This window comes from Amblyomma mixtum, chromosome 4 (genome assembly GCF_055824585.1).
Source record: "Amblyomma mixtum isolate Tamu chromosome 4, ASM5582458v1, whole genome shotgun sequence".
NCBI lineage: Eukaryota > Metazoa > Arthropoda > Arachnida > Ixodida > Ixodidae > Amblyomma > Amblyomma mixtum.
Genome location: NC_143015.1, coordinates 4,666,429 through 4,689,761, shown reverse-complemented (window position 1 = coordinate 4,689,761; position 23,333 = coordinate 4,666,429). Strand labels below are relative to the sequence as shown.

The following is a 23,333-nucleotide window of genomic DNA, read 5'->3' as shown; positions in this document are numbered from 1 at the left end:
CCGTTCGACATACACACCACGTTTAATACATCGAGAAAAATTGGCTTGAGTTCCTTTCATCTGAACATTAGATCAGCAAGGCATAAAAAAGATGAGCTTACTATCCTTCTTAATGAATTTGTTTTTGACTTCGATGTAATAATGTTGACAGAAACGTGGTATTCAACGGATACAGAGGTTTACAGGCGTGATGGATATAATAGTTTCTTCCTAAACAGACCTAATAAACAAGGTGGGGGGATTGAAATCCTCAGCAAAAACAATCTAGAATGTGAAATCATTCCTGAACTGTCTCTGTTGACTGAGGATTTTGAATGCCTATGCTTGAAATCGAGAACCTATATCTACTGCGTGATCTACCGACCACCAAACGGTCAATTCAATAATTTCATTTCCCACATTGAATTGCTATTCAACTACGTGAATGTAAATAATTTGGAATTATTTCTTGCTGGTGATTTCAACATTGACGTGCTAAAATCTTGCTCTGCGCAGGAGACCTTTCTTTTGACAGTAGAAGCAAATGGTCATGCTATCTTTACTAAAACTGCAACACGTGTTACAATGCACACAGAAACTTTGATAGACCTTTTTATCACCAACATTGATGCAGAAAATGTAATATCAGGAGTTATATGTAACGACATGAGCGACCACTTTCCTATATACCTTTTTGTTGAATGTGAAGATAAAAGAACGCATGCGCAAACTTCGACGACAGTAATTGTCCAGAACATCACCCCTGTAACTTTGGAATATTTCTACTCTAGTCTTGTGAATGAAAACTGGGATGGTGTATCCACTGTGACACTGCAGATGAGGCGTATGAAACATTCATATGCATTATTAACCGAATTTACTGTGAACAATTTGGAGAAATTATTTTAAAGCCACATCATAACAACCGAAAGCCCTGGATCAGCCATGAATGTTTAAGACGAATAAAAAAGAAGGCCAGATTATATAAAAAGTTTGTCAAAACGAGGTCACTTCTAGATTTAAAAATATTTAAGCAATATAGAAATAAGCTGAATACCTTCCTGAGAAATGAAAAGCGGCGTTTCCTACAGCATGAGTTCCAACAGGAATCCTGTAAAGATAGTGCAGACGTATGGAAAAAACTAAAAAAGTTGCTAAACAGAACCCAATCGTCGCCAGTTATCAAAGATCTCGTTTTTCAGGGCCGCCGAATACATGGTACAGAACTTGCCGAAGAATTTAACCCATTTTTTAAAGATGTTGTCAGCGGTTCTCAAAACCCTCAATCTCTGAGCAGCACAATTCCTAGGAATAGCCGCAGCATTTATTTTGATCCGACAGATGAACGCGAGGTATGTAATATATTCAACTCGTTGAAAAATAGCAAATCACGCGACATTGATGTCATACAAATTATTCCAGTTAAATATGTGCTGAACGTAATCGCCCCCCTACTGACTTATATATATAATCTGGCGTTATCAACAGGTTGCTTTCCCAAATTAATGCAGATCTCCAGAGTAATTGTACTTTTCAAGAGTGGCGATAAAAACGATATGTCCAACTATCGACCGATTTCTATTCTGCCGTTTTTTTCTAAGGGCTTAGAAAGAGTAATTCATAAAAGACTCATGAACTTCTGCAATAAACTTAACCTCATTAATCCGTCACAGCATGGTTTCCGCCCAAACAGGTCCACTGAAACAGCCTTACTAATGCAAAAAGAGGTAATCCTCGAGGCACTTCAAAACAGGGAGATGTGCATAGGTGTTTTTGTGGATTTCTCGAAGGCTTTTGATCGCCTAAACCATCAAATACTACTCAACAAGCTAGAAAAATATGGAATCCGTGGCACTGCAGCTTGTCTACTAAAGTCCTACCTACAGCATCGACATCAATGTGTAACAATAGATCAGCATGTTTCAACTCTTCAACCTATAACCACTGGAGTTCCACAAGGAAGTATTTTAGGACCGCTACTGTTTATTGTATACATAAACGACATAACAAATATCAGTAACTTTCCAAAATATCTTCTGTATGCAGACGATATCAGTCTCTTATTTAGGGGCAATAACATTCCATTGCTCATTTCAAACACAAACAGTGTGTTAGAAAAGTTGAAATCGTGGAGCGCAGCAAATTCCTTGATAATAAATAGTAAAAAACAAAAGCGGAACTTTTTCATTACCGGCAGAGTGTCGTTACATCAGATCTTAGGCTAAAAATAGACAACTCTATTATAGAGGTGGTAGAAACAGTAAACACGCTAGGAATTTTCTTTAACAAGAACATGAGCTGGGACCCTCACATTAGCTTCACTTTAACCAATTTATCAAAGTGCGTCGGAATGCTCGCGAAATTTCGCTCCTATCTACCCGTATCGATTAAATTAATAATATACAACACATTATTCATGTCGTATGTTAACTACTGTTGCCTTGTCTGGGGCTCTACTACTGAAACTAACCTGCACAAGATGTACATGCTGCAAAAGAAAGCAGTACGTCATATAGCAAATGTTGACTACCTCGCACATACCGAAGAACTGTTTAAGAGATTCAAAATCATACCCGTTCATAAGGTATACGAATTTTTCTTAGCCATAAGATATAAAAAATCCATTTCTCACTGTGACAACTTCTTGACAGCATTGTCATCCCTCGAAACAAACTCAACGCCATACTCGTTTCGAAAACACGAACGTTGGACCATTCCCTTTTGCCGTACAGAACACGGTCGACAGATGATGCGTCATGCAGTTCCAAGGTTACTAAACAAATTCATCTTTGAACGTTTTTCTCTTGAAACATCTAGTACACAAACTCTAAGAAATCATTTTTTGTAAGCCGCTGTATTCCCTTTGTGTGAAAAGTGTAACACGAATGACTTTTGCATCTATGTTAACACCAATGTATTGCGTATTAATGAGCATGTACCAAGGGTTTATATCGATTGTTTTGAAATTCCTGTATTATATTCTGTTAGGTAGCGTGTGTGGATTTTGTACTTTTTTTTTAATTTTTTGCCCTTGCTGTACGCCATGTAGGGGGGCTCGGGCTCCCTCAAGCGAAAATCGTTCGCTTTTTGCCTGAGCCTGCCCACATCATAATGATCTAAATAAAACTGACTTGACTTGTCTTGACTTGACTTGAAATGCCGATGTGCCTTGCAGGAAGGGGGTGGAATACAAAATTACACTTTCATGTGGTCGGCTGCACATAGGGCAAACTGGTAGGTGTTTGAATGTGCGCCTCCTAGAGCACAACAATAAAGTTGCTAACATCACCACAGACGGCCAGTTGGCGGCCAATTGCAAAAAATGTGGCGGAGTACCACCTTGCCACCCCCTGTTCGAAAAGACAGTCATTATGTGTCGGCACCATAAAGAACTGACTAGAGAAATCAAGGAAGCGTGTGAGATAGCACGGGCAGGAGATCAATGCGTCAGCAGACCGTCTGTGGCATATCGAAGAAGGAGCTCGATTTCATGGCATGACGGCATGAGGCATTTTGTTATGTTTCTTCATGTTTCTTCTTTCTGTCTGTTGTGTCAGTAGTGTATATATGCTCCTGGTCTGCAATAAATTCTGCTATGTTGAAAGTTAGCGCTTGTCCCGTCTCGTCTTTCACTGCGTTGTTCCCGCGCTATGATTACTGTGTTACAATGAATTAGACAGCTGCCCGAACCTATTCTGTTCTGATAGGGGTAGGGCGGCAATGTACACTATGTACAAATACAGAGTATTGAAATAAAAATAAATGTGGGGTGCTGCCCGCGCAAGGTAGTTGAGAGTGCGCGGGCGTGCAAATTGCATGGCGGAGGGGGAGCGGCCGGCTGCGGCCCACGCGATGACTTTCAGGCCGGCACAGATGCGTTGCCCTGCGCCAGTGAGGGAATCGCGCAGGGCCATTGTTCGTAGGGGAGCATCCACGCACAATCACTTGGTCGTCGCAGGCTCAGAGGTAAATGTTTAAATGCCGCACGCGTGCTGTGTCCTGTCCCGAGAGAAGAAAGGAAGCACACACGCTCGCGCCTCTCTGTACAGATAAGCTAGTGTGGCGGCGCCCAGCTCTAAGGCGTCCGAAAGTAGCACACCCGGAGCGTTTTGTCACTGCGAATAACTGCCTGGCGCGCAACAGACGGGGCTTTCTTCGCATGCCTTAGGTTGTAAATTCTTCTCCCATTTCACTCTCCTTATGTACGTATTCACTCGGTATTCCAAGATTTTAATGTCTTTCGCGTCACTGCCTTTTGCATTTTATTGTTTTTTATCCTTTTCTCTGCCATCACCAAGCCGCACAAGACTCCGGGCTCGTGTAGAATTCTTTTTTACTAAGTGTTGGTAATGTGCCTTTTCCCTTCTCCCCTTCACTGCCGCTCTATGGTTTTTGTGCACTCAGGGGCGTGCCTGATACCTGGCTGATCAGTATGGGTCAATCTCTCGTGTTTTTTTGCTTCTGTGTAGTGTGGGTTCAATATGCACCTGCGCGCTTCCACATTTCTTCTGGCTTTATCGCTTCTTTAGACTTGAGTTGCGCATGTGCCCTACAATCACTGCCTTTTTTGGTAATGCGTAAAAACGGGCGGATGGCCTTCCTTTACACTAAGGTTGTTAGTTCAGCGCACTGTGTGTCCTGTCTTTTCTTCGTCCCTCGTCTGGCAGCGCTTCAATGTCCAGAGCCATCTGCGAATGTCCATGTTCAGTTTTCGTGAGCGATCTAGAGGCATATGCTACAGGACGTCTTTCGCCTGAGGGCTGATCTTGGAGCAGAACCGCCCCAAGTCCTTGCGAAGACGCGTCCGCCGACACGATTGTCGGTTACCCGGGGTTGTACCTTGCAAGGCACCTGTTCGAGCTGAGAGTAGTCTTGATCTTCTCAAAGGCTTCCTCTTGTTGGGGTTCCCAAGGTCAATCGCGGCCTTCGCTGAGAAGGCTGCGTAGAGGCGCCGACATGGACGCAGCGTCGGGAAGGAACCTTGCGAGGTGGTTCATCATGACTAACAAGGAACGAACTTCAGCGACGTTTTCAGGTCGGCCAACTCCTTGATGGTCCTAACCTTTCCAGGATCTGGACGCACGCCGTTGCCGTGAAAAATCATAGCCAGGAACGTTACTTGTTTGAGATACAAACAACATTTTTCTTTGTTGAGAGTCACGCCTGTCTGTTGCAGCCGGTTCAGCACTTCACGAAGGCGGCTGTCGTGTTCCACTTTGTTCTTGCCGTACACCAAAATTTCGTCCATGTAGTTCATTGCACCGTATAGGCTTTCTAGGACTTGCGAGAACTTTCTTTGGAAAATTTCTGGTCCGCATGTCATCCTGAGGGTAACCTGCAGTAGCAGTACCGCCCATATGGCGTAATGAAAGAGGTGCACTTTTGTCACTCTTTGGAAAGCCGTAATTGGTAAAGAATTCGCGTCCAGCTTCGAGAGGTCATTGGCTTCCTGACCCATGACCTGCTCCACTGTTGACAGCTGGTGGCGCTCCCGTCGCACAAAAACTGGGTCAGTTTCGTTAAGTCAACGCAGATTCTTGCAGCTCCAGATGGCTTCATTACGCGAATAGATGCGCACCATTATGTGGGCTCTTAAACCTTTTGTACCATTCCTTCTCGTTCTAGCCTGTCCAAGTCTTTTGTGTCATTCTTGTGTCCTCTGTAAATTGCCGCTCGTGCAATGTGCCTGAAACAATTGAACATTGTTTTATAGACTGCAAAGATGCGATGTTGTTTTGGGATGTGCTGCAGAGGACGCTAAAGAAAGAGTTTCTACTAAATTCCTACAGTGTGCACTACCTTGTTGTTTCCCAACCTGCACAAAACCATGTGATATGATTCTTCTGATTGGACTTCACAGCCTTTGGAAAACGCGCATAATAATAATAAATAATAATAATAATAAATACTTTATTCACACCAAAGAAACAATACAAGACGCGGACGCGCCAAAGCCTCAATTGGGCTTGTAGGGCGCCGTCCGGCAGCAGCAACAACCTGTGTTACCAAATCAATTCATTGTTTTGTGTACTACATTAAAACATATGCACTAGAGCTGTTCAAGCTCGGCAATAGCATCACGTAACTGTCTGCGAGTGTTCAAGTTGAAAACATTATCAGGCATCTCGTTGAATATACATGGGATATAATATGACCTCATAGACATACCAAAATGAGTTCGCACTGCAGGGACAATATATCGAGAAACTTTTCTTAATGGGATTGGTTTAACGTTGTGGAACCGAAATTCAGAGTTCCAGAAATATCTGAGTACAGTGACTTGTTTGAACACAATGTCAAAGGAAGGCAGACCTGAAGAAAGGAATACACTTTGCTGTTTATGGGGTATTGAATAGATGACACTCTTAGCCATATTCTTGAGAATACGGTTTATCCTATTTTTCCATGTTGCAGAACAGTTGAAGAAACAGCACATGCCATATCTCAGCAGAGAATACCCCAAAGACTGTGCAATTAAACGTCTTATGGCAAATGGCAGGTAGGCCCTTAGAGCATAGAGCAAGCATGCGACGCCTCTAAGCTTCTTACTGAGGTGTGCCATGTGCGTGTTCCAGGATAAATCACTGTCAAAGTAAATGCCAAGGTATTTCACGGACGGAACACATGTAATGGGGTAGCAAGAACATGCGAGCCCGCAACCTGTTGTTTCGCCCAGAATTCATTTTAGCTGAATGTTGGTACACAAGGTCGCTTAAAAGCAGTGAAGAGAAAACTAGGCATAGGTAAAAACAAGATGTGTTTTACACAAATCTAAACAATGGGCCTCCCACCTGCAACGAAGGAGGAAGTAAAGAAATCTTTAGGAGCAATGCAAAGGGGGAAAGCATCTGGTGAAGATTAGGTAATTTCATTTCATTTATTGGTTTTGTTTGGCCAGTATACAGAGACTGCAAACAAGGGAGAGCAAGCTAAAGGCGCCTAGTAGCGCGTGACAGAGGCCTGCCCTCCCCATGTAAAAAAACAAAACAAAGTGGCACTTGGCAATGGTACAAAGTTTCCATAAGTAACAGAAACTAGAAAAGCAGCGGATATATTGACAACGAAACAGAGATCAGGCATGCATAGAGCTAAGCACAACAAACTAAGATCAAAACATAACAAAGACAAAAACTGATTAGGTAGAAACACACCACAACTAGCTATAACAAAAATATTCATGAACAGTTTTCCTAAATCTGACCTCGGACATATTTTGTAGTGACAATTCTGTTAAATATGGATCGGGGTTTAATGTATGAGGAATTATGTGAGTTAGTTTTTGGAACCCATAGTTTGTACGGGATTTTGATGAATGGTATTGAGGGTGCCTAAGACTGTATGCTGTTTGGGCAATTAAATATGTGCTCTCGAAAGTCTGCCAGTTTCCTTTCATAAGGTTTCTGATATAAACAGCAAGCTTCTTGGGTAAGCCGCCGTGATGGTTAGCAGTCTATGGTTGAGGAAGGAAGGACCTGTGCTCTCACTGTAATGTAAATTATCAATCGCTCGTACAGCTCTTTTTTGTAAAGTAAGTACTTTCACAAGATTGGTTGAGGTAGTCGTTCCCCAGATCAACAAACAATATTGTACATGCGAAAAGACTAGAGAAAAATAAATTTGTAGTTTGAATTTTCGAGGCAGTATTGTGCGAAATTTATTTAGGATACCAACAGAGCGAGCCATTTCAGTGCAAACGTAGTTTACATGATCTGTCCAGAGTAGATGTTCTTCAAAAATGACTCCAAGGAACATTGTAGAGCTGACACGAGTTATAGGAGCTTGTTCGAAGTGAATTTGGAAATTGTTCGGAACTTCCTTATTTTTGGCTCTAAACAATATGTACTTTGTTTTCCTGACATTAAGTTCTAACCTATTTGATTTTAACCAAACAGACAATTGGGATAACCAACTATTGGAGGCTGCTTGCAAAATATTACTATCTTGCCCTGAAAAAAATACGTTAGTATCGTCTGCTAAGATTATAATGTTGTCTACTGGACGAAGGTTGACGATATCATTAATATATAATAAGAACAACGTTGGTCCTAGAACGGAGCCCTGTGGCACACCAGACACAATCTGACCGATCCCAGATGAAATACAGTTAATGATAGTTGTTTGAGATCGGTTGTCAAGGTAGCTAGCAAATAAGGTTAAAGGAACGCCGCGTATTCCATAACACTGCATTTTTTCAAGCAATATCTTATGGTTAACCGAGTCAAACGCTTTCCTCATATCAAGGAATATGCCAACTGTTAGCAGTTTATTTTCTATGTTTTCAATTAGCTTTTCTTTGATTTCCAGTAAGGCGGCCTCAGTTGTTTTGTTTTTTTGAAATCCGTACTGTTGCTTGGAGATGACATGGTTTTTGTCGAGATATTGAGAAAGGCGTGTGTTGATTGCAAGTTCTGCAATCTTAGAAAAAACTGAAAGAATGGAGATCGGTCGATAATTATTTAAATCATTAATGTCACCCCCTTTGTGAATGGCAGTGACACGAGCTATTTTCAACTGAAGTGGAAATGTGCCTGTCGTGAACATTAGGTTAACTATATGTGCTAATGGTATCGCAATGACATCTGCTACTTTCTTGATCGGGACTGGAGCTATGCCATCGACACCTGGAGCACTATTACTGCGTAAGGAGTGAATAATGGTAATTATTAAGCATGAAATGCTTTTAGCCCCCGTTGTCGGCAGTGTGGTGACGTCACGCCGAGACCGAGAGCCATCATCCGGGCACTGAAATCCACTCATCCGGGCACTGAAATCGAGTCATCCGGGCACTGAAATCGAGTCATCCGGGCACTGAAATCGAGTCATCCGGGCACTGAAATCGAGTCATCCGGGCACTGAAATCGAGTCATCCGGGCACTGAAATCGAGTCATCCGGGCACTGAATTCCAGTCATCCGGGCTCTGAAACGAGAACATCCGGGCACCGTACGAGACTTAACGAGATTTAACGAGACTCTCTAAGCCCTCCTACGCGACCGGCATGCAAGCAACGGTTGGTCTCCAAACGAGTCACAAAAAATAACTGCTGCCAGTGCCTTCTGAATGTTTATCAAGATATCAGTCGCGCTGTGCGTTTGATAATGCACGGAATTATAATTTCCGATTTCTAATAACGCCTGCAAAAAGCACATAAATGCCACGTACACTTCGTTGTCGTACGTGATCTCTTAGGGGCTTCGCGCATCGAAGCAAAGCTGCGCAGGTGCACAGGGGCCCGGGGGAGAAGCGCTGCGTTCAAAGGGCAAGGCATCGCGCCGAACGGGTGGTGGCGTTCCTCCCTTGCTTTACGGTGCGGTTCGGGTGTCCACCGAGATGGCAGAGATTTACTGCGCCATTTCCTTTCCTCAAAAAACCAAATGGCAAGGCATCGCGCTGAACGGGTGGTGGCGTTCCTCCCTTCCTGTACGGTGCGGTTCGGGTGTCCACCGAGATGACATTAGGCCCGTAAACATTTCATGCTTACTCTACTCTCGGTTACGGGAGAGGCAGAGATTTTTTCTGAGTCAGTGCATGGTAACAAAAACATGGAATTATTTTGTTTACTGGTTATATAGACTGAGGCATCTTGATGTGGACCATCAGTTGATTTTGGCGGAAAAACAGATAAGAAATGCCCATTAAATTCATTTGCTAGGTCAGCGCCATCATAGTTCGCGCCATGAATGTGGAGTGAGACGGGTGCGTTGGTTCTGTTTTTACCTAGAAGATCGTTAAGTGTATTCCATGTTCCCTTCGAGCCATCAGCCATGGAGAACTTTCTCGCGTAATGATCACTTCTTGCTTTTTTAATGTCAGCGCCTAACTTATTGCGGAACGTTTTGAATTGACGGAGAATGTCAGTGTCTTTTGTTCTCACAAAACGAGAAAAAAGTCTGTTCTTTTCCTGTATGCGGTCATATAGTTGTTTTGAAATCCACGGCTTTCTTGATTTTCTATGAGTTCTGCGCGTTGCTTGCGGAAATGCAGTATTGTAGTGTTCTTGAATAGTAGATATAAAATTTGTGTACGATTGGCATGCATCCTCCTGTCTTAAAATATTACTCCAATCTGTGCTAGCACAAAGACGTCGAAACTCTGATAAGCTGTTTTCATCAATTCTTCTAAATGTGGAAGATTCCGGTTTACTCCTGTGTTGTTTTGGTTGACTCGGAACTATACAGAATATAGGCATATGGTCACTAATGCTTAATGTCAAAACGCCAGCCGGGACATCACTAGTGCAAATATTTGTAAAGCACACATCCACACATCAATAAGCGATTCAGAGTTGTCAGTAACTCTTGTTGGTGAGGAAATTAAGTTCACAAATCCATAGCTGTTGTACAAATCTAGCAAATTTCTTGTAACGGACGTTTGACCCAGAATATCAACATTTATATCACCAAGAAAAACCACTTCATAATTATTAAGAGAGACATATTCCAAAGTTTTTTCAACAAAGTTGCAAAACGCAGATACCGAACCTGAAGGCGGTCTGTATATACCTATAACAACAATTTTTCCGCAGCACAAAGACAAAGCTTCTACATCTTCATTCATTTCACAGCATTCAGGTAAACAGTGATAGCCGATTTCATTCCTCAAATAAATTGATAAGCCCCCTCCTCTTTTCTGTTGTCGCGCCAAAGATACGCATTTATAATTATCAATGTTAGGAGCATCATTATCATTGCTAAACCAGGTTTCAGAAAATACTAATACATCCCACTTTAGCCTCAAAGTTGACAGCAACACAACCATTTCATCTATTTTGTTTTGCAGGCTTCGTGCGTTTAAATGAAAAAAACTGAGAGAATTGTTGAGAGACTTTCCAGAATTCAGCATGTACTTATTGAAAGAATCAATATCAAAATAGGTCATGATAGGTTTCTTTTTTCCCACAGAAGATCAGCGCGCGTGAAAACCTAAGGCTACCGAATGTTTACCAAGTCGTCTTCGCAAGCAATGCAGATTGCATTCTCTCCGGTTCTGTTCCTGACAAATATTTTGCCACTTCTCTGCCAGGTATACTGGTAGTCACACTGCTTTGCCTTTGAACGTGCCAGCCACAAGAGTCGCCTGTTGAAGGCTGTCAGGTTGTCAAAAAGGCGTATGTCTGATTGCTTAGCTTTCAGATCCTTTACTTTTGCTAGCCATTGATCTTTTGTTTTCCGGCTGACAAAGCGGATCAGCACAGGAGGCGTTTTGTCCTCATTTTTCCTGTGAGGAAGTCTGTGCACACCTTCAATTTCACTCTCAGTGACAGTGACAGCAGATTTCTTCAAGGATCGAGGAGAGATTGTGCTAGACAAACTAGCCACCCTGTATACGCAATACCTTGTGACCTCGAGCGTACCTAGAGCTTCGGAGAGCACTAACACTATCTTATTTATTTTTATTTGTTTTGAACATACTGCAGGCTCAGCGCCCAAGTAGGAGTGGTATAAATTTATATAAAATTCAAAAAAAGCATGACAGCACAAGTTACAAAACACATCAACACATTGCGTAGACAAGTGGAAACGGTATTACTGCACATAAAATATAAGCACAAAAAAAAGTGACACAATCTAAACCGACACCAAAGAACTAACAGGAGGCAAAATTTCACAGCCATTACATACTCGATTCCAGCATATCTAAAGCTAAGAGGGAAGAAGCAGGCAAACTATTCCAATCCGCAATTGTATTAGGGAAAAAGGAGAATTTGTATAAGTTAGTCCTTGCAAAGTGTGGCGTTGAAGAGAGGGCATGAGAGTGGCGTGTCTGCCTAGTGGTAAGAGGGCAAACTTAAGGGCTAGGATCAAGTGCGAGTTTGTGATTAAGTAAGAGAAATAAAAATTTAAGACGGAGGAATTTTCATCTTGCTTGGAGAGTGACAATACCATTTTCTGCCATTAATTGAGATACCGAATTGGTGCGACCGTCTTTGGAATAAATAAAACGCACTGCCCGTCTATGAATTTTTTAAAGAACATTAATATTGCACATCGTATGGGGGTCCCACACTGGGCAAGCATATTCAAGCCTAGGCCTTATAAGAGTTGTGTACGCGAGAAGTTTAACATGAGCGGGAGCATCCTTAAGCTTGTGTCTGAGCAGGCATAGTTTGCGAAAGGCTGAAGAGGAGATGTTAAGAATATGTGTGTTCCAGCTGAGGCGGTTATTTAGTGTAATGCCGAGATATTTATATTCCTTCACTTCGGTTAAACTGTGGTCCTGGACAGAGTAAGTGTACTGAAGCGGGTATTGTTTTCTAGTTATGCGAAGCAAGACTGATTTTTCTGAGTTTAGCAGCATGCCCCACTCCTGGCACCATTCTAGTATGTTAATTAGATCTACATTAAGTGCGTGCTGCTCTTCGGGTACCAGAATTTCATTAAAGATAACGCAGTCATCGGCGAAGAGACAAATTTTCACGGGATCGTGGATCACATTAACTATATCATTGCAAAATATCAGGAAGACGTGTGGCTCGAGAACACTACCTTGCGGAACACCAGAAGAGACTGGAAGACAGCCAGAGTCTGAACCATTTATGTGTACATACTGAGAACGGGTTGTTAAGTAGGCAGAGATATAGGCAATGAGGAAACTGGGAAGTCCAAGTTCCTTTAATTTGAAAATAAGTTTATCATGCGGAATACGACCAAAAGCTTTGCTGAAGTCCAAAAATATAGTATCTGTTTGTCCACCTCTGTCGAGGACAGAAGCGAAAAAATGAACAACTGTTGTTAACTCTGTTGTGGTTAAATACCCCTTTCTGAAGCCATGCTGGAATGGAGATAGAATATTGTCGTTATTTAGGAAGACAGAGATGTGAGTATTCACTATGTGTTCAAGCATTTAAAGGTCGATGATATCAAGCAAATAGGGCGGTAATCAGATATTGAGAGCGGGTTGCCTTTTTTAAACACAGGCACTACGCGCGCTATCTTCCAGTCATCTGGAAGAGAGGAAGGTCTGATTGAAAGCTGGAAGATTAATACAATGTACCTTGCTAATTGCTCTGCATAGCGCCGGAGAGAGAGAGAAAGGAATTTTAATGAGGGAAAGGTGGAGAGGTCGGCCGGTGGTAACATAGCCCTGGCCTGCTACTCCACACAGGGGAGAGGGAAGAGGAGGAAAAGGAAAGTGCGAATGAAGGCTGATGATGGCATAATACAATGAGTTTCTCGGGTGATGTCTACACACACACACACCACACTGGCTGGCACTCGCATCGCGGTGAGTAGACGCACATAAAACTCATAAAACTGGTGTCAGCAATACAAACACCGACACATGTCATTAACCATGTAGGTTGTGCACAGGCGGTCACAGACGAGTATCCAGGCCTGTTTCACACAAAAAGTTGAGCAGGGCCTTTGTCACACGGCACCAATCAGAACGTCTCGTCCTGGCGCCCAGAAGAGTTTCCTCAGAGAGAGGGAGAGAGTCCAGTCGTTTCACGGTCGCCTCCAATGTTGTTCTTTCAGCAGTATAGTTCGGGCACTCGCAAAGAAGGTGTCCAATAGTCTCTGGAGTGTGGCACTGTGCGCAATTTGGGTCACTTTCGATGCCGATCTTGTGAAGATAGTGTTTGGTGTAGGCAACGCCAAGCCGTAGCCGGTGGAGTAAAGTCCCATGACGTCGCACCACCATAGATGGCAAATGTAATCGTGAGCCAGCGTCAAGCTTACAGACGCGGTCCTGTTGATGACTCGAATCATGCCAGTGCGACTGCATTGCCGCTTGCATTAAATGCGCCAACAAGGCTCCAATGTCTGATCTAGAAAAGGCTATCTCAATGAAAGCACCATCACTATGTGCCATCCGAGCCTCGGCGTCAGCACGCTCGTTTCCCGCTATGCCGCAATGGCTCGGTATCCATTGAAACTTTATGATATGGCCGCGGTGGAAAGCTTCGGCTAACAAAACCACAATTTGTTGAACCAGCTGCTCGCATGCCCTTGGTTTTAGATAAGTTTGTACGACCTGCAATGCCGATCTCGAGTCGCAGAATATAGTCCATTGCTGCGCTGGCTGGTGACCAATATAAAGGACGGCTTCTCGTATGGCTGCCAATTCGGTTGCCGTAGAGGACGTTTTGTGCATGAGCCTGAAACGGTGACATGAGGCATTTCCTGGCACTAACACCGCTGCAGCTGAAGAAGTGGTCGTCACGGATCCGTCCACGAAAACATGCTGGGTGTTAGTATACATAGATGTAATGTATGACAGCGCCAGCTGTTTCAGTCCGACTGTTGGAATGTGCGTCTTCTTTGTTATCCCTGGGATTGTTGTCCGTATAGATGGTTTTGGTACTGCCCAAAGTGGCACCTCCGCAATCTGGTGTGGCGCGTAGTTCGAAGGCACCGCATTGCGCTGCATCCTAAGGGCTCTGGAAAAAGCTGCATCTGGACGCGCCGCACTAATGTTGGTCAGGGGGTGATGACGATGCCTGGTCAGATGCCGCAAATGCACACGAAGTGGCTCCTGTTGAAAATAAATTCGTGCTGGGCAGGCTCGGGCCTCATAAAATGTGCCCCATGTAGAAGTTTTACATGGCAAACCCAAGCATACTCTTAAAGCACGAGCCTGCGCGCTTTCAAGCACATGCAGGCCTGATAGTCTGACTCCCGAGAGAACAGGTGCACTGTATCTGAGAAGACCGACTACCAGCGCCTGGTACACATGTAGTAAAGATCGCTCAGAGGGACCCCAACATTTTCCTGCCATACACCGCACAATGCTTGCAAAGCTGTCGAGCTTTTTCTTGAGCACAGAAATGTGCTTCGTCCAGGACAGGTCACGGTCTATCGTAACACCTAAGAATTTGTGATGTGTTACGTATGGAACAATTTGCCCGTCGATTGTGACCGGATACCACGCCATTAACTTGCGTGTGAAAGCCAATGCTACGCTTTTAGTTGGCGAAAGTTCAAGCCCCTGACGGCGCAAGTACGCAGACGTAATGGAAACCGAACGCTGCAATCTTGCTTGCACTTGGGGACGCGTGACACTTGATGTCCATATGCAAATATCGTCTGCGTAGGCGGATATCGAAACAGTCTTCGGCAGTTGTTTGAAAAGGCCAATGAGCACGAGATTGAACAACGTTGGACTAAGCACTCCTCCCTGAGGAGCACCACAAGCAACATGATGATCTGCTGTGTCTCCTTCAAGAGTCTCCATGTAGACTGTCCGGTTTGTCAAATAGCTTGCAATCCAATTGTGTAGACGTCCGCCTATGCCACATTCATCGAGTGCATTTAGTACTGCATCATGCTGAACATTATCGAATGCGCCCTTGATGTCGAGGAAAAGAGCAGCAGTCAACCTGTGACGGCGTTTTTCATGTTCTACCGTTGACACGAGATCAATTACACTGTCGATGGCAGACCTGCCTTTGCGGAAACCCGTCATTGTGGAAGGGTACAGTTCACGTTTTTCAAGGAACCATTCTAGACGGGTTAGCACCATACGCTCCATCGTCTTGCCAATACAACTTGCCAGAGCTACTGGTCTGTAGGATGCTAAGTCGAGTGGCGATTTCCCTGGTTTGAGCAAGGCCACAATGCGGCTTCTTTTCCACTGCTGTGGAACAGTGGCAGAGGCCCAAGAGTGGTTGAACAATGTTAAGAGGGCTTCCATTACCTGTGGGCCTAGATGACGAAGCGCATTGTATGTTATTCCATCAGGTCCTGGGGACGAAGGATGTGTACAAGCAGAAAGAGCCGCTTTCAGTTCTTGAATTGTGAAGGGGATGTCCAGTCGATCGTCCATCGTGGGGGGAGCACATCGATGCTGCCGAGGTGAAGAAGCGCTTCCGGCAATTCTCGAACAGAAATCCTCTGCCACCTCTAGTTCTTGCCGTCTTTCATAAAGTGCCAATGCACGGAAAGGGTGTTTCTGCTGGGGAAATGTCGGCAGTGCTCGAACGACGTGCCAGATTTTGGAGAGTGGTTTGCGGGGATCCAATCCGCTGCAAAATGACCGCCACCGTTGTTTGCCTAGGTTCTCCAAATAGCGCTGTATTTGCTTCTGGGCACGTCGAGAGGCCCGGAGATCCGAGACATCCTTTGTCCTCCGGTATTTTCTTTCTGCGCGCCGACGAATCGCCCGAAGCTGCGCGTAGATCACATCCACTGGAGCTGTGGAATTGGGCGCTGAGATGTTGCGCGTTGTATCTTGCATGGCCGAAATAATACGCTGTTCCACGTCTGTTGGATCAGCGAGGTTACCACAGGTTTCTTCTAGAGCAATGCGGAAAGCACTCCAGTCGGTGCAACGTATTTTGGCATTGGGAAGACGGTGAAACCACCGTAGCTGCACATACGTTGGTATGTGGTCACTTCCATAAGTTTCAATATCAGCACACCACGTTGCGAACGATGAGAGGCGCCTGGATACAAATGCAAGGTCCAGGCAGCTGCTGTAGGTAGTCCCTCGTAGAAATGTCGGCGCGCCATCATTGAGCAAAACAAGACCTGCATTGTCCATGAACGTGGCGATATCCCGTCCTCGAACGTTCGTAATGGCGCTTCCCCAGCCGTGGTGATGCGCATTGAAATCTCCTACTATTATATGTGGCTCTGAAACGCTGTCGAGTAGCGATTGTAGTCGTAGGGCATCAAATCGACCCCTTGGTGGTATGTAGCCACCTATAATAGAGATTGTGCGCCCATTCAGAGTCACAGTGATTGCTACATACTCGTTGCTACTGCCCCCAGGAATTTGATGCCGAATGTAAGTGAGGTCACGACGGACGCATAGTAGTACCTTGCTCAAATGCCCAGCCGCTTCAGAGAGGAAACTTTCATAACCAGACAGTCGAAAAGGAGATGTGATATTAGGCTCACATATTACAAGCACTGGAAATCGGTACTTGAAAATCCTCTGCCTGAAATCTGCTAGGCGGCCTCGCAGACCTCGAGCATTCCATTGTAATACTGCCGATCGAGAGATTCTCTCCTGTAGTGAGGGTGCTGACGACGGTAGAGCCATAATTTTTGACTGCTATTAAAGGGTGGCAAGCACCGGTTCAATAGCGTCTAAAATTTGGACAGCAGCCTTAGCAATTGGCGTGTCCACTCCAGCAATTATCAGCCGTAAGGTGCCTATCAGCTGTTTCAGCATCGCCCTGATTTGATCATCTGTTGTAGACACATCCGGCGGACGTACAGGCGGACGTGTCACAGAGCTTACAGCACGCGATGGTAGAGGTGGCCACTCTGCGGAGTCCTCCTGGGTGGTTGACAGTCTTGGCTCTTGCGGAGCTGGAGGCGGTGGCTTCTGCGCGGCAGAGTGGTCTCGGTCCTCCTGGTGTATTGACACATCATTTACTGACTCAATTTCTTCTGCCGGTTTCGTGTCCTCCTCCTGGAGCGACGTACCGCGATTGCTGCTTCTCGGTGAGTAGAATGGTCTCTCACCATTTTCTTCAAGATCTTCATCTCTGTTTTCACCTTCGGACATTCCCTAGACGTCGCCTCATGAGGACCTTTGCAGTTGGCACAAACTGGAGGCTCAATCGCACATGTAGGTCCCTCGTGCACGCCACCACAACGGGGACATGCTTTAGTGCTCGTACACGCAGCACTTACATGTCCAATCTTCTGGCATTTTCGGCACTGCACCGGTCGGGGCACATAAGGACGCACTGGGTGCCTCACAAAACCCACTTTCACATGGGATGGTAAAGTAGTACCCTCAAACACTAGTTTGACACACCGTGATTGGCCGAAACGGTGGATGTCAGTTATGCGAACAGAACTTGATAGCAGTTGCACCAAGTCCATATCCTTGATCTCTATGTCCACGTCAGAAATCACACCAGCAGTAGTGTTAAGTCCATGAGCGAAGAACGAGCGGACTCGTATGTTGCCAAGGACAGACACGGTCTTCAACTTCTCCAGGGTGGCCTGGCTAGAGACATCAACAGAGAGGATATTCCTTCTTGCATTAATACGCACTTCTTTGACTTGGCCCGGAACCAGTCGTTCAAGGAGAAGAGTCAAAGTCTGCCTGTTGATGGAGTTGAGATTCTCTAAATCCTCAACAGGCATGTATGAAATTGTGTAAGTGAGAGATTGCTCACTTACATTGGCCTCGTTAGCAGTCTTCTTGCTCACACTGTGTTGGTTAGGCATCTTCGTGGTCACAATGGACTTGTTAGCCCGCTTCGTACGCACACTGGGCCCACACTCAGTCGGGGTTTTGGAAAGCTTCCTCTTCAGGCGCCGACTCACAATCTCGGTGTAGCCACCGTCGAACTCCATGTCATCCGAGTCTGAGAAGCTAGACGACCCCGGGAGCTCCGAGGGGAGATCCATACTGCATCCAGGTTGATCTGTGCGGTTCACACTGCTAACCACAGAAGGCAGCAGAGGCGGCGGGTCATCCGCCATCGCCTGGGACGGCGAGGTTGCCTTGAAGGCCACAGAAGCACAAATTATTTTGAAAAAGCAGGAGCTCGATCAAGATAAGCTGCCGTTCGCAGCGCTCTTCGTCTTCTTTTGGAATACCATCTGGTCCTGGGTATGATTTTACTTTGAACCTTAACATCATATTAACAATGCCCTCATATGAAACAATGTTAGTGTCAGTAGTATCACAAGGTGTGTTTACAAAGGGTTTAGAGATGGAAAAGACACTGCTGAAGTGGCGGTTGAAATGCGATGCAATAGCCTCAGGATCTATTATTATAAGAACGGTAAACTGGGCTAGTTCGTAGGAATTCATACTGAAAACTGCGCAAAAAACGAAGACACAGAACGAGAAGGCACGACACGGGCGCAGACTATCAACTGAATTATTATTCACATGAAGAGGCCTATATACGTATCTTCTACCCACAGTGAGACAAGCAGAAAAAAAGACAACAATCGCGAAAATCAACCCGAAACACAATCGCACGCTATCCCTTCGCGTGCACCGTGATGCAACCGTCAATTACACTTCCAAAAAACTGCGCACAAACAAAATCACGACAACCTTAACGGTCAGGCTGATATCACGCCAAAGACCCATATCGCCTGCTCGCCTTAAGAAAACTGGCCAAAAAGGTTATCTCCCTGTCAAGCAAGGCCACAGATGGTGATGCCACACAGGAATCCGAGTCTTTCTTGATTAGGTAAGCCTCCACCATCTCCCTGCATACCTGATCGCTATGTTTGAACAAGACGCTGGTCCTGTTCAAATGAGGGTAACACTTTTCGCAACCCTTGCAATGCATGGCGAGATTGGAGGAAGCCGCGCCCTTCAACGACCTACGATGCTCCGCCATCCGCTCGTTTACACAACGACCCGTCTGGCCGATGTACTTTTTTCCGCACGAGAGCGGCACTTCGTAGACAACTCCAGTGTTACACTCTGTGAACCTAGTTTCCTTCCTGTGCGCTACCAAACAACCAGTTCCAGCACGACTGCCCTCAGACTCTAGCTTTTTACGCACAGCACTACAAATCCGCGCAAGCTTATTTTTGGCCGTGAAAATCACGTCCACTCCGTACCTCGCCCCCACTTTCTTGAGCCGGTGTAAAATTCCATGGACGTACGGAATTCCCACCACACGTCTCCGTCCCTCGTCCTGCTTGTTATTGGAACCACTACTCCCCTTCTTGGCCAGGATCCTTTCGGAGATCTGAGCCAACAACTGCTCCGGAAACCCGGCTTCCTTCAGCCTCTCCACCTGTGCCAGGAAGCTAGCCTCGACTTTGTGGTTACAGGACTTCGCAAGGGACGCTTTTAAGCAGGACGTGGCTATACCAGCCTTGACTATTTTGGAATGCCCGGAGCTAAAGTTCAACAGTGGCTTCTTCGTTCTAGGGTGATACTCCCAACACACACCATTATCCAGGTACTCGATACTGAGGTCTAGAAACTGGAGGGTATCCGAGCTGGGCATCTCGAAAGTGAATCTGAGGCCGCCACCAGCATCCTTGAACATTTTTGCGACGTCCGGAACCGCCCTGGGAAAGTTTGACTTCAAAATGATCAAAAAAGCATCGACATAGCGGAAAACTCTTAGCGCTTGATCACCAAGATCCTCCGCCAGTTCCTGATCCATCCTGCTCAGAAAATATTGCTCAATACAGGTGCAACCCGGGAGCCGATGCAAACACCCGACTTCTGGACGTACACCTTACCGCCCCACCCAAAAAAGGTCGATTCCAAGTAAAAAGAAAGCAGTTCTAGGAAACTCTCTGTTGTAACACCGCATTCCGCCATAAACACCAACTCGTCATTGTTTTTAACAATGCAGTCTTTCACTCTCTTCATCAGCTGAGGATGGGGCAGCGAATAAAACAAGTCTTCCACATCGATGCTGAAGGCGCAGTACTTTTTTCTGTCCAGCGCTGACAGGAACTCAACCACATTTTCAGAGTTGTTCACCAAGAAGGGGTCCAAAAGATTGAGTGATCTAAAGTGCCTCTGTAGAAACCCCGACACAACATGCTTCCATGTATCCCGTTCAGAAATGATTGCCCTGAAAGGGACGCCCGGCTTGTGAGTCTTTGCCGTAAAGAATAAGTCCAGAACTGTACCTTTACCATTCTTGACGACCGTAGCCAGTCCTTCAAGGTTGCTTCCTTGCAGCAGCACCACGGCTTGCTTTGTCTGTTCATGCCATGTGTCAGGTCTGTTCATGTGAAATGTGCGCAATAGGTTTCTTACGTTCACTAACAAAATTCCAAAATTTATCAGGATCTGATTTAATAAAATCTGGCAAGGTAGTGTTAAAATAAAAGTGTTTGGCTGACTGAATGGCATTCGAAAAGGAGCGATGAATTTGGATAAAGCCATGTGAAGCTGTACGGTTATTTCTTGCCCGCTTCGCTTTCCTTTTTAAATGTATTATGTCCCTAGTCATCCACGGATTACGTTTAGAAGTCTTTTTTACTTTGTTAGGGACGAAGCTGTCAGGACACAAGAAGCATACATTTTTAAACTTGTTCCATAACTCACTAATGTCATTACCAGAGAAGTTTTCGAGGTGAGAATCTAGGTAATCTATTATGCTTACGTCATCGGCATGAGCATAATCTTTCACAGTTTTTAGCATGGAAGCGTGATTAGGTCGAGTACCATGTAAGGAAAAAGTGACTGAAACAGTCTGGTGATCAGAAATCCCCAGATCAACTAAAACATTGTAGTTATTTATAAAACGGAGAATAAAAACAAGATCAAGAACCGAGTATGAAGAAGCAGTAAGACGTGTTGGTTCTTGCACAAATTGGAGTAGATTGTGGTAAAACATGATATCAAAGATTATGCCCGAAGAGCCGCCAGAAACGAAGCTCGATTGTAAGCGACTGCAATCAATATCGGGAAGATTGAAATCTCGGGCCACGATAAGTTTCTGGGTACTGAATTTTTCCACACGCGTTTTAAGTTCAAACAAAAAATTAGAGGCCGAATCTGGCGGTCTGTACACTGCAAACAGTACAAAAACATGTCCTAATAGGCTGATTCTTAGGCACACAGTTTCAATACATGCAATTTTCTGCAAAATAGGGACTTCAGTGTCGGTTTTCACAATAACAGCTACACCACCCTTAGTCTCCTTATCCATGCGGAATATCTTGTAGTTGGGTGGGATTAGAAGGCCATCATTTACAGTACTACTAAGCCATGTCTCGAAAATGACAACAACATGCGGGCTGTAAGAAAGAAGGGCAGATTCAAGCTAAACAGCCTTGTTTACGAAGCTACGGGCGTTAAAACTAAGTAGCCTGATGCATTTTTCATGGGAAAGTCATGGAGCAAGTTGGGGTAAGTTTATTTGTATTTTCTTAATTAACTTGCGGTCGTTCTGCATGTCATCCCATACAAACAGATCACCGTCAATGCGCAGTTTGTCATGAATGGGAGTACCTTTTTTTTCCATTGTCCCTATCAAATTCTGAGCTCTTCCATAAGAGTTTTCGCGTTTTCACCGTCTTATGACTGTAATCATTCTGGACCCAAAAGTCTGTTCCTTTGAGTTTGCTGACGTTTTTGAAGACTGCCATCCTTTCATTGTAGTCCTGAAAGAAAACTATTACGGGTCTTTTGTCGTTCCCCTTGCCAAGTCTGTGAATTCTACCAACGGACTCACATTTCACACCTAGTTTATCGCAAAATACTTCGCCAATGACTTTGCGTTTTAGAACTTCTTCTGTTTCATCAGGTTCTTCTTTAACACCGTGAACAACTACATTAGAACGCCTGCCCCTGTCTTCAAGATCTGTGAGCTTACGCGTTTGGAAGGTGAATGTACTTTCGCAGATTCTAAGATGATTGTCAAGCTCATAGAGTTTTTCAGTTTTTGCTTTAAGGTCAGATATGTTCTTTAAACTTGGGAAAAAACCCACCTAGGCGCACATGATTTCACAGCACAAAAAGAGACGAGGAGACAACGGACAGGCTCCAACTTCCAACTATTTATTGCTCGAAAAAACACACACATTTATAGTCCCAGGCAACGCCCACATCTACACACCACGTGCCTTATCGCAGCCCTGACTTATCTACTAGCACGAACATTATTGCTCAGAAAATCGTACTCCGCCGCATACAACCTAACTGATGTGTCGCTCACGCACAAGGCTGCCTTTCCAATAAAAGCCTCGCCTGCTTGAATTTGCTCCGGCCCAGAATCCTCGCCTTTTCCAGTCGAGGTGCACACTTGCACGTGTTAACGTGGCTCACCAAAGTGGCGTATTTGTCTTTATTATTCACTACTTTTTTGTCATGTTCCCCAAGGCGTTTGTTGATGCACCTCCCCGTTTGCCCTATATAGGACATACCACAGGTCAGGGGTATCTCGTACACCACTCCTTCCATGCAGCGAATGAAGGTGCGCTGATGTTTTACGCTGCACGCAGGGCGCTCTGGGCCACAAATCCGGGGTATAAGTTTGCACAACTTGTTCGGGGCTGAAAAAACGAGCGGTACCTTGTGCCTGTTAGCCACCTTCTTCAAATAGTGTGACACTTTGTGCACATAAGGCATGACTTCAGGTTTTACCACAGGGCCCCTTTCTTCACGATTCTTTGGACTGGTGCAGCGTTTTGTTTTTTGGAGGAGGGTTTCAGCGACAGCAGTCAACACCACCGAGGGGAAGCCAGCAGCCAAAAGGCGTCCAATCTGATTTCTTAAGCTATCGTGCATTTCGTGCGGACAGGACTTCGAAAGCGAGGACTCAAAGCATAACGAGGCGATGGCGCGCTTCACAATTTTTGAGTGCGATGTATTGAAGGACAGCAGTTCCTTGCTAGTAGGAGGAAAACAACCCCAACATAAATGGTCCTTCCGGAACTCCAGACTTAGATCTAAAAATTGTAGTTTCCTCTCCCTTGGGAGCTCATGCGTAAAAACTAGGCCATGCCC

The 23,333-nt window shown here is 45.0% G+C and overlaps 1 protein-coding gene across 1 annotated transcript in view; it reads right to left on the bottom strand.

Annotated features, from left to right (window-relative positions):
- Positions 1-18,443, bottom strand: part of LOC149345523 (uncharacterized) — a 61,881-nt gene extending 43,438 nt beyond the window's left edge. The window contains exons 1-3 of the mRNA XM_089541150.1: positions 18,122-18,443; positions 17,354-18,052; positions 17,166-17,279 (exon numbers count right to left, since the gene is read on the bottom strand). Coding sequence (XP_089397276.1) covers positions 17,166-17,279; positions 17,354-18,052; positions 18,122-18,367 — 1,059 coding nt within the window. The 5' untranslated portion in view covers positions 18,368-18,443. The remainder of the gene's footprint in view (positions 1-17,165; positions 17,280-17,353; positions 18,053-18,121) is intronic.
- Positions 18,444-23,333: the final 4,890 nt, after the last annotated feature.